A 12,924-nucleotide genomic window follows, 5' to 3' on the forward strand; every position below is an offset into this window, starting at 1 on the left:
CTTAGAATACAATTAAGATGTTAGGTCAGAAAAGATAATCTATTTAAAAAAAAACATTTAATCAAGTAGCACAGCAAACTTCTATTACTCAATAGAAGTATAATGCAAACCACAAATACAAGGCCAATACATAATTTTTATTTTAGTAGCCACATTATACGAAGACGGCAATGGCACCCCACTCCAGTACTCTTGCCGGGAAAATCCAATGGATGGAGGAGCCTGGTAGGCCTCAGTCCATGGGGTCGCTAAGAGTCAGACATGACTGAGCGACTTCACCTTCACTTTTCACTTTCATGCATTGGAGAAGGAAATGGCAACCCACTCCAGTGTCCTTGCCTGGAGAATCCCAGGGACGGGGGAGCCCGATGGGCTGCCATCTATGGGGTCGCACAGAGTCAGACACGACTGAAGCGACTTAGCAGCAACAGCAGCCACATTATAGAAACAGGTAAACTTAATTTTAATAATATATTTTATCTGACCCAATATATGTAAAATATTATCATTTAAACATGTAATCAATATTAAATAAAATTATTAATAAGATATCTTACATTATTTCATTGTTTTCTAAAGTCTTAAGAATCCAGTGTGTATTTTAGAGCATATCTCAGTTTGGACTATCCGAATTGCAATTGCTCAAACAGCTACATGTGGTTCATGGCCACCATACTGAACAACACACACCTATAACCACTATTATTTAATACAATGGGGGTAAGCATCTAAAGGTCACTTTTTCACAACTCCATCTGCTGAGTATCATCTTTTATAAATAAATATTTAAAAATAAAATCCTCTATCTTTACCCTGAAGCAACAGACTGCCATTTCAATAAAACATAACTATGTTTAATTGCTAAATCATGTCTGACTCTTTTGCAACCCCAGGGACTGTAGCCTACCATGCTCCCCTGATCATAGATTTCCCAGGCAAGAATACTGGAATGGGTTGCCATTTTCTTCTCCAGGGGTCTTCCCAATCCAGGGATTGAACCAGCATCTCCTACATTGGCTGCTGCTGCTGCTAAGTCGCTTCAGTCGTGTCCGACTCTGTGCAACCCCAGAGAGGGAAGCCCACCAGGCTCCCCCATCCCTGGGATTCTCCAGGCAAGAACACTGGAGTGGGTTGCCATTTCCTTCTCCAATGCGTGAAAGTGAAAAGTGAAACTGAAGTCACTCAGTCGTGTCCGACTCTTAGTAACCTCATGGACTGCAGCCCACCAGGCTCCTCCGTCCATGGGATTTTCCAGACAAGAGTACTGGAGTGGGGTGCCATTGCCTTCTCCACCAGCATTGGCAGGTGGACTCTTTAACAATGAACCACCAGGGAAGCCCCATAACCACATGTGTGCATGCTCAGTCATGTCTGACTCTTTGTGAGTCCATGGATGTAGCCTGCCAGGCTCCTCTGTCCATGGAATTTTCCAGGCAAGAATACTGGAGTGGCTTGCCGTTTTCTCCTCCAGGGAATCTTCCCGACCCAGGGATTGAACCCGCATCTCCTGCATCTCCTGTACTGGCAGGTGGATTCTTTACTCACTGCACCATCTGGGAAGCCCAGATAAATCCCTCCTATAACTTTGTACAAATATAGTTCTTCAAGCAATATAATATGAAACTCCTAGGCCTTATCACATGTTTTTCATGCAGAAAGAAAACAATGACTTAAACAGAAGTTTTAAATATGCTCTTGCCAACAATGAACCTGCCTGAAAATACTTCTCAACTACAGGGGAAGAAAAAAGCAAAAATAAAATATAAAGGTTAGAAGAAAAACTATCTCGAATGCAGGACAAGAAAGTGTATGAGCGTATAAAACAAGATATGCTGAAATATAAAGGAAACTATACAAAAATAAAGTTATAAAGAAGAGTTGAGAAGAGAGAATAATGGTGAAAATATAGAAGGAAGGAAGGAATATCACACTAATTAACCAAGCCGCCACTTCTGTTCATCCCCAGGTTCAACTAAAGCTCTAATTTACTTAGAAACTTTGCTATATTCTAGACAAACTAAGGTGTTCAAAAATACTTATCCGAAATTATTCCCTGAGAATTACAGTCTCAATTTAAGAAATGGCATCTTATATTTCTATTCTAATTAAGAAGTATTTTAAAAGGAAACATGGAGTATTAATACAAAATTAAAAACAGATTATAAAAGTAGTCCTACTTTTCAATTTATCTAACTTCAGCAGATAGTAAGTAAAACTTTACTATCCTTTACCTGTGGCGGGGTTGATGCTTGCTGCAATGTGAAAATGACACAGTGCATTTGCGTGGTGGGAAATATGTCTTTGAACTTCATGTGTTGTCGTCTGGTCAGGCTTTAATTCAGTGTGAGTTACAAGAACAGAAGATCTCCTTTGTCCTTTTCTTAAATTTTTCAAATGGTGTATTGTCTAAAACAGAAAAATAATTACTAAATCTAAGTCTGGGAAGTCTAACTAATGCTGATCAAAGTACTTTTGATAATTAAGGATCTTACAATTTTCCTTTCTATAAAACCTATCTTATAGGAAAATTAAACTACAATAGAACAACTCTGAATATATTCTCCATTGGCCTTGCATATTTTATAGTTGAAGGTAGCAGTTGCTCAAAAACACTTATTATCTACAGAAACTGCTATAAAGATTAGGAATCCAAAGTCTAGTTTTTTGGGAATATCCCAGTACTGAGATGAAATTTACTAGTCATATGAGTGTTTAAAAAATATTCCAAATCTTCCTACCAGAAAGAATATTCCTCCTGAAAATTCTCACTGTTCTCTAGGCAAGAGTATCAGAGTGGATTGTGATTTCCTTCTCCAGGTGATCTTCCTGACCCAGGGATCAAACCCAGGTCTCCTGCATTGCAGTCAGATTCTTTACCTTCTGAGCCACCAGGGCAGACCCAAGGACTACATAGCCAGCTAAATAATCATATATAACCTCTATTATAAAGACAAAAAGAGGGTACAAAAATACAGAATAACAACGGGAAACCTTAACTTAGCAGAAAAGACCTCATGAAAGTGATGACCTGTGGAATTTGCTTAAATTGTGATAGGTATCTATGATAAAAATTCTGTACTGACATACCCCATCATCTGAACTATTCTGATATGCTGCTGCTGCTGCTGAGTCGCTTCAGTCGTGTCCGACTCTGTGCGACCCCATAGACAGCAGCCCATCAGGCTCCCCCGTCCCTGGGATTCGCCAGGCAAGAACACTGAAGTGGGTTGCCATTTCCTTCTCCAATGCATGAAAGTGAAAAGTCAAAGTGAAGCCGCTTAGTCGTGTTCGACTCTTAGCGACCCCATGGACTGCAGCCCACCAGGCTCCCCGATCCATGGGGTTTTCCAGGCAAGAGTACTGGAGTGGGGTGCCATTGCCCATGGGGCCATGTCAACTCTTGGCACCATCTTTTCTCCACATCATAACTCCACCTCATGGCACTTTCTTGTTGTGTCACACAACCACCCCCAAAACCATGCCTAATAATATTTAATAATATACCATTCTTTTCATTTATTCCTCACATTGTTAAACAAAATGTAGCATCCTCTCAGTTATTTCTGTATTAAGGTAAAATATCTGCACCTTCCTTTCAATTCCACAGCTCTTGTCACTTTTCGTGTGAAAAACAGTATCAGTTCTATGGTGTGTCCTCTGTCTCTGGTCTCCCTGTTTATTTCTTTGATTATACCTATCAAATTATTTTCACTCATTGACATTTATCATTATTTTAAATTAGATTGGCAAGGCCAGTTATTTTCTCCTAGAAACAAAAGGTATAATTTAAGTATATATAGAATTATATATACCTCACAGTTAGGAGTTTTGTAGGAAAGGGTGTTGAAAAGCAAAATAGCTTGTAAGTCAAGTAATCAGGCTTTTTCTATTAAAAACAATTTTAATACTACTATTGAACATTTTATTAAAAGTGTAAAACTGTCAAATCACTGTTTACATATTACATTTTTGCTTTTACTGTATGTGGCAGTAATTAAGTTTAACTAATACTTGAAAAGCAATATATTAGGTAACATGCAGGATACAAAAATATCTAAAAGTCCTTAAGCCTCCAAAAGCATATATATAATTTAAAGATAAAATGTTACACAAGTATATATAAATTATTGTAAACATCTAGTAAGTAAAATACTTTTCCCTACTAAATTGCAATCAATATCAAAACATACTATAACTCTGTTCTGACTTCTTTTAATTTATGATTTAAATGTTGAAAAAAATGTATAAATAGTGCCTAATCACAGTATCAGAGCAGGACTACTTTATATAAAAATTTAAAGGACCACATCCTTAAACCTATCAAACCCCCAAAATACTTCTGCCTGCTGAAAATCCAAAAACCATTTTGGCTATGCAACCATTAAAGTGTTCATGTAAATATGCAATGTAAAAGTATAATTAGTATTGTAGAGAGATGTTTATAACACATTAGTATAAAAAGCAAGTTATAAAACATTACTACAATCTCAATCTTATAAATAAAGAAAAAAAATGCACAAACACACATACTGGAAGAGTTGGATTACAAACTCCACATTTTTTTTTGTTCTCCTAATCTAATTTTAGAATAAGCATAAGTAATATGTTTATCTCATTTTATTCCCTAATCATAATGGGCACAATAGTTCACACTATATTATAAAAATTTAATTTCTTAGAAAGCACTTTTATAGTGTATTTAAAAATTAGAAAAATTATTTCACTTTCAAAATAGTAAACCATGAAAATTATGCAATTATGTAAGTTCACTTAATATCTTAACACTTTTATTCTTATTCACAGTCATTTTTAACTTTATTTTTTAAGTCACTTTTAGTTAGTAAAATTCAATCCTCACGAAACAAAAGCAAAATATTTCTGTTTATATTTTAAAGGTTATTGTGGTATTTTATTTTTTTATCTTTTGGCTATGCCATGCAAGTTGCAAGATCTTATTTCCCTGACCAGGGACTGAACCTGGGCTCTGGTAGAGAAAGCACCTAGTCCTAACTACTGGACCACGAGGGAATTCCCCACAAAATATATTTTTAATTACAACCAATTTCAAGGACTTTTACATGACACATTATCTTCAAGATTCATTTACTGTTTTATATAACATAGTACCTCAAGAGCATGCTGTATTCTGTCTTTGTGTTTTCCAGCATGAGTAAGGTTGCTGGAAACGCTGGAAGTGGTAGTTTCACAAATCTGCTCACCCAGAAGACAGTCTTCTGGAAGTAAGGTTTCTGCCCAGAGCCGGCAGACACCATCATGGCAGGAAGTTAATAACACATTACATACAGAACCTCTAATGATAAAGAGAAATAAACAGAAGTTACTATGAATACCAATGCCATCAAAAATTAAAGGCTATTCATACTTAGTTCCTCATGCTTAAAGATGACATTAGTACAAAACTAACAGTATATCTATCTGCAGTTATTTTTCCAATAATGATAATGGATTTCTACTGACTACTTCACACTCTCACCAACACTCATTTATTACCTGCTCAGACCTGCAAGGTGGCAGGCTGGACTCAGGATGCAATCTGTTACCATGAAATAAGAACAACCTAACTGTGCTCGACACTCACCTTAATACATTAAACTTAAACTCTGAATAGCTAAACTAAATGACAGTATAGTATGTGTTCAACTGTTTTAGAAGTTACACTGTGTGGAGAAAAAGTATCAATCAAAGAGCTTGAAATCACACACAGTACTGCTGAACACCATAAAAACTAGGAAGTGGGGGTGACAAAGGAAACAAATAAATTAATGCCAGATTATATACATGTGCTGCTTGAAAACAAGGCTCTGGAGGATTAGTATCTCCTAAACAAAACAAACAAAACAGCAAAAGGAAACCTACATTTCTGTCACTACAAATTATAGAATGACCATAACAAAAGATCATTAATTATAATTAAACTATGTGGTTGATCACAGTAGTCGCCTTATCCTTCTTATAATCTAAACAGTTACAAATAGAGAAACAAATGTATTAATAAAACTGTAAGGAGACTATAATTTCAAACTATAAATCAATTTCCATTAAGTTAAGCAAAAATGTCACAGTATCAAGCAGCTGAAGTGACTTAACCTCTCATCATGAAAAAAAAAAAAAAGCACAAAAAATTTTCCTGTTAAAAAAATGCTTACACAGAATCTGACTCAGTCAAAGGTAAAGTGTTCTGCAAATGTTTTCCATAGGTGCAAATAACTTAAGCAGATTAAGTTAGAATAGCCTTTTATTTAGATTCCAAAACTGTATACATTCCCCATGTTATCATTTACTGAGCCCCACATTGAGTGTGCTATATTTCCCATCAAGGGCAAATGGTGCTCAGATATACTTAGCAGATGAAATAACCCTTCCTCAAGAAGGAATACAGATTTCTAAGCAAGCATTTTTAGAACTTACATATAATACAAGAATCATTTGTTTAGGCTATTTTATAGCTTGCTTAATCTTTCAAATGCTTTTAAAAGATGCTGTAACAATGAGAATAATTTGATAAGTTTCTGTTGCTAGCCTTAAGAAAAAGTTGGGACACTTTATTTACTGTATGCAGTTACACTTTACCAGCATGTGGATTACTAACAGTTTGTTACCATGTTTTATTCTTCCTTAATGTGTGCTTTTCTGTTACCTGCAAACGGTTGCTTCTTAGAATCTATTGCTGCTGCTAATACTGACAATACCAGCTAACGCTGCCTGGGCACACACAGTGTGCAAAGGCCTGTGTAAGCATTCACACGCACTCACGTAGTTCAGTCTCACACAACGCTCTGAGGTAGGTACTATTGCTCCCCTTATCTACAAGGGCAAAGAGTGCTTAAGAAATTTAGTCAAAAGCTCACAAACCTGGTAACAACAGCAGAATCTGAATTCAGGCAATTGACACCCAGAACCTATGCTCTTAACTGTCACCATATCAAAAGAACTTTTGTTTTCATTATTTTTATAAACATATAAGTATACAAAATGAAGTTATATGACACACTCGTCTAACCTGGGCATATACTTGCTAGTTTTACGCCATGAAAAACCTGTTACAGCTCGTGGATGTGCCAAATACACAAAGGAAAACTGAGTAGACGCCTGTCTCCTTTTCACTTCATGATGATCCTGAGGTATAATTGAAGACTTCCAACCAGTCATAGGATACCACACTTTCAGAAGACAATCATCCTGTAAAAATATATAGGCCAACAGAAAATTAATTTGTACACACACAATTCAAAATTTAAGTGGTTTGAACAGAAGCTTTACAAATTAACCTATATATAAAAAATACATATAAAGTTTATATATATAGTACAGAACTAAAACTATTAATAAAATGCTTATTACTCTAAATGATACCATTCATGAAGGATAAATGGACCATGTGCTCATTATCAATATTCTCTACACAAAGGTGGTTTTCAAGTAGAGATTGAAGCCAAACTCCCCCACTTCAATACACCAGGGTCCTCCCTGTAAAGACAAGACTCAAAAGACTCTGAAACCAGATGATAGCTTGGATAAGAAAGAAGCCATGTTATCTGGCACTGTTATCCTTTTCTCCTTTCTGGAGATCTGAAAGGATGAGTCAAACCTTTTTTTAAAAATTGCTTCTTATTCTAAGTCAGGATGCAGCAAACTTTTCCTGTAAAGGGCCAAGTAAGTTTTGTGGACCACACAGCCTCTGACACAGATTTTTCTTGGTTTTGTGTTTGTTGTTTTTTTTTTTTCTTATAACCCTTTAAAAATGTAAAATCCATTCTTAGCTCATGGGCCATAGTGTGTTCTTATGATGAGAAGACATTTAGGCAGTTTTTGGGAACCACCTTTATGCCCACTTAAGATATTTAAAGGTATACCAATAGGCACTGACAATCATTTTACTTAGCTCTAAGAATTCTGTTACAAGGCCTAAACAATTTTATCTTATTTAACAGGAACTATCTCTTTTATAGTGCTTCGTCCTCAATGGTGAAAAGTTTATGAAGGAAAATAATAAAATAACATTTATGGAAAAAAAATCTCAATCTCTAAGAAACAATGAAATTATGTGTTTCTGGAAAGTGTGTATAGGTGCAAATATTTTCATCTGAACTGGACAAACACTTCTGCCTCTGTTCTATCTTAGTATTCATTCTCAATCTATACTACATAATGTATTTTCTACTGAGGGCTCATTTATTCAGATATCTGATTTACACAACAGATCTCTTTAAGTACTTACTCTGAGACAAAGCGCTTAACCATGCACTCGTTGCTTTCCTCCAAGTACCTTCTTCACCTAGCATCGTTTTCACCTTCCCAAATTTACTGCACAGTCTATGTCAGTAGTTTCAGATTATGTACCATAAAAACCCTTAACGTACCTGAGAGCCCCTAAGGAGTCAAAAGGAAAGTCAGAGAGCCTCCACAACCAAGGCAATCTAGCCCCTTCTCCCATTCCCACTAGCTTCCCCCCTAGTGAAGCGGCCTCAACACTTTTTCATATTACTATCTAAAACTCTAAAACCACAAATAATTAAACTAGAAATCAGTATTAGAGAGAAAATCCTCAAGTATTTATAAACTAATCAAAAACACTTCTAAATTACAAGAGAAAATTTTATATATGTTGAACTGAAGGAAAATAAAAACAAAACATCAAACTTGGGGGGTTGTAGCTACATGAGTGCTTAGAAAGAAATGTACAGCTTTAGATGCTATACATTAAGAAAGAAGAAAGGTCACAAATCAATGGTTTAAGCTTCAACCTGAAGCATCAAGTAAAAGAAGAGCAAAGAGAACTCACATTAAAGAGATAAGAGGAAGAATAAAAACCAATGAAATAAAATACGAAAAAAAAAACAAGAAATCAATTCATCCAAAAGCTATTTTGAAAAGATCAATAAAATTTATGATCTAGAGTGATCAAAAATATTTAGAGAGAAAATACAAATTACTGTTATCAAGAATGAAAGATACGACATTATTACAGATCCCATAAACAACAAAGGAACTGAGGAATATCATGAACAATTTTATCCCAATCAATGCAACGATGAATGTTAAATCCCTTAAAAGATAATTTCAAAACAACTGACAAAGGGGGAAACAGAAAACCTGAATAGCTCTACATCTATTAAAGATGATGAATTCACAATTTGAAATTTTCTCACCAAAGGACAAAACAAAACCCTAAAACTGTAACTAAAATACTAGCCTAGATGGCTTTACTGATGAATTTTACCAAACATTTAAGGAAGAAATAGCACCAATCCTTCACAAACTGTTTCAGAAAATTAAGGAAAAAATGGTCACATTGTATAAGGGCATTATTATTAGCCAGACACCAAAACCAAAGACATAAAAGAACTATACATGAATATGTTTCATAAACAAAGATGCAAACACCTTTAAACTTAATCCAGTAGTATGTTAAAAAACAAGTTTTGACCAAGTGGAGTTTATCCCAGCAAAGACAAGTGGGTTTAACATTGGAAAAATCAGTAACTGCATTTCATCATATTATTGATAACAGAATGAAAAAGAAAACCTACATAATTATCTCACTATACGCAGAAAAAGCACTTAACAAGAGTAAACACTAATTCATGGAGGAAAAATAACACTCTCAACACACAGAAATAAGAAAAATAAAAGGGAACATACGTCACATGATCAAGTTGAGTGACTCTATGATAAACCTTCAACTTATATCATATATAGTGGTAAAAGACAATGTTTTTCCTATAAAACTGGGAGCAATACAAAAACATCTTTTCTCATTGTTTCTATTCAACAAATGGTACTAGATGTCCTAGTACTTGCGATATATTAGGTAAGGGAAAAAAATAAAAGGCATACAGATTAGAAAGGAAGAAGTAAAACTGTCTTTATTCACAAAATCCTAAGAAAACTACCCCAAAAGGCTGCTAGAACTGATAAGCAAGATCATGAGATTAAGGCTCAAAATTAAAAAATCAACTCTATTTCTGTATGTTACCAATAATTAGAAATGCAATTTTTGTAAATACGTTTTACATTAGAAAGATAAATTGTTTACACTGAAAATGATGACACGCTGCTCAGAGAAAGAAAACCTAAATAAAAAGAGAAGTATACCCCATTTGTAGATAAGAAGACCAACTACTACTAATGTACAATTCTTCTCAAGTTGACCTGTAGAGATACAATGTAAACACCATCAAAATCACAGCAGGGTTTTTTTTTTTGGTAGAAACTGACAAAATCTGTAAGGAAATCAAAGGACTGACACCACCAAAAATATTTGAAAAGAAAAAAGTCAGAGGAGTAACAGACTTCAAAACAGAACATAGGGTTGCTGAAAGGGAAGAGACAGTTAGGGAGTTTGGGATGGTCATGTACACACTGCTATATTTAAAATGGATAACCAACAAGGCCCTACGGTATAGCACCCAGAACTCTATTCAGTGTTGTATGACTGCCTGGAAGAGAGGGCCATTTTGGGGGGAATGGATACACGTATTATGTATTGCTAGTTCCCTTCACTTTCACCTGAAACTATCACAACATTCTTAGTCAACTATCAGTTCAGTTCAGTCGCTCAGTCGTGTCCGACTCTTTGAGACCCCATGAACCACAGCACGCCAGCCTCCCTATCCATCACTAACTGCTGGAGTCTGCACAAACCCATGTCCATTGAGTGAGTGATGCCATCTAAACATCTCATCCTCTGTTGTCCCCTTCTCCTCCTACCCTCAATCTTTCCCAGCATCAGGGTCTTTTCAAGTAAGTCAGCTCTTCGCATCAGGTGGCCAAAATATTGGAGTTTCAACTTCAACATCAGTCCTTCCAATGAACACCCAAGACTGATTTCCTTTAGGATGGACTGGCTGGATCTCCTTGCAGTCCAAGGGACTCTCAAGAGTCTTCTCCAACACCACAGTTCAAAAGCATCAATTCTTCGGTGCTCACCTTTCTTTATAGTCCAACTCTCACATCCACACATGACCACAGGAAAAACCATAGCCTTCACTAGATGGACCTTTGTTGGCAAAGTAATGTCTCTGCTTTTTAATATGCTGTCTAGGTTGGTCATAACTTTCCTTCCAAGGACTAAGCGTCTTTTAATTTCATGGCTGCACTCACCATCTGCAGTGATTTTGGAGCCCAGAAAAATAAAGTCAGCCACTGTTTTCACTGTTTCCCCATCTAGTGGCCATGAAGTGATGGGACCGGATGCCCTTATCTTAGTTTTCTGAATGTTGAGCTTTAAGCCAACTTTTTCACTCTCTTCTTTCACTTTCATCAAGAGATTCTTTAGTTCTTCTTCACTTTCTGCCATAAGGGTAGTGTCATCTGCATATCTGAGGTTATTGATATTTCTCCCGGCAATCTTAGATTCCAGCTTTTGCTTCTTCCAGCCCAGCGTTTCTCATGATGTACTCTGCATATAAGTTAAATAAACAGGGTGACAATATACAGCCTTGATGTACTCCTTTTCCTATTTGGAACCAGTCTGTTGTTCCATGTCCAGTTCTAACTGTTGCTTCCTGACCTGCATACAGGTTTCTCAAGAGGCAGATCAGGTGGTGTGGTATTCCCATCTCTTTCAGAATTTTCCACAGTTGATTGTGATCCACACAATCAAAGGCTTTGGCACAATCAATAAAGCAGAAATCGATGTTTTTTCTGGAACTCTCTTGCTTTTTCCATGATCCAACGGATGTTGGCAATTTGATCTCTGGTTCCTCTGCCTTTTCTAAAACCAGCTTGAACATCTGGAAGTTCACAGTTCACATATTGCTGAAGCCTGGCTTAAGAGAATTTTGACCATTACTTTACTAACATGTGAGATGAGTGCATGCAATTGTGCAGTAATTTGAGCATTCTTTGGCATTGCCTTTCTTTGGGATTGGAATGAAAACTGACCTTTTCCAGTCCTGTGGCCACTGCTGAGTTTTCCAAATTTGCTGGCATATTGAGTGCAGCATTTTCACAGCATCATCTTTCAGGATTTGAAATAGCTCCACTGGAATTCCATCACCTCCACTAGCTTTGTTCATAGTGATGCTTCCTAAGGCCCACTTGACTTCACATTCCAGGATGTCTGGCTCTAGGTGAGTGTCAGTGATCACACCACCATGATTATCTGGGTCTTGAAGATCTTTTCTGTACAGTTCTGTGTATTCTTGCCACCTCATTCTTAATATCTTCTGCTTCTGTTAGGTCCATACCATTTCCATCCTTTATTGAGCCCATTTTTGCATGAAATGTTCCCTTGGTATCTCTAATTTTCTTGAAGAGATATCTAGCCTTTCCCATTCTATTGTTTTCCTCTATTTCTTTGCATTGATCACTGAGGAAGCCTTTCTTATCTCTCCTTGCTATTCTTTGGAACTCTGCATTCAAATGGGTATATCTTTCCTTTTCTCCTTTGCTTTTCACTTCTCTTCTTTTCACAGCTATTTTTAAGGCCTCCTCAGATAGCCATTTTGCTTTTTTGCATTTCTTTTTCTTGGGGATGGTCTTGATCCCTGTCTCCTGTACAATGTCATGAACCTCACTCAGTCCATAGTTCATCAGGCACTCTGTCTATCAGATCTAGTCCCTAAAATCTATTTCTCACTTCCACTGTATAGTCATAAGGGATTTGATTTAGGTCATACCTGAATGGTCTAGTGGTTTTCCCCACTTTCTTCAATTTAAGTCTGAATTTGGCAATAAGGAGTTCATAATCGACTATACTCCAATACAAAGTAAAAAGTTAAAAAAAAAAAAAAAAGAAGAGCTGAGGAGTATATATGTTCACAGAAGTACTTTATTTAATAAATATAATTCCCAAAGGGGAAAAAAAAGAGGAGTCATACTACTCGATTTCAAAGCTAACTATAAAGTCACTATAATCAAGACACATATCATTAGCATAAAGGCATACACACACACACA

General features: G+C 36.2%; 1 protein-coding gene across 1 annotated transcript in view; it reads right to left on the reverse strand.

Moving 5' to 3' along the window:
• Positions 1 to 12,924, reverse strand: part of DMXL2 (Dmx like 2) — a 167,465-nt gene that overhangs the window by 76,617 nt on the left and 77,924 nt on the right. Inside the window, 3 exon segments of the mRNA XM_070377897.1 lie at positions 2,232 to 2,406; positions 5,128 to 5,311; positions 7,022 to 7,200. Coding sequence (XP_070233998.1) covers positions 2,232 to 2,406; positions 5,128 to 5,311; positions 7,022 to 7,200 — 538 coding nt within the window.

This window comes from Bos mutus, chromosome 10 (genome assembly GCF_027580195.1).
Source record: "Bos mutus isolate GX-2022 chromosome 10, NWIPB_WYAK_1.1, whole genome shotgun sequence".
Taxonomy (NCBI): Eukaryota; Metazoa; Chordata; class Mammalia; order Artiodactyla; family Bovidae; genus Bos; species Bos mutus.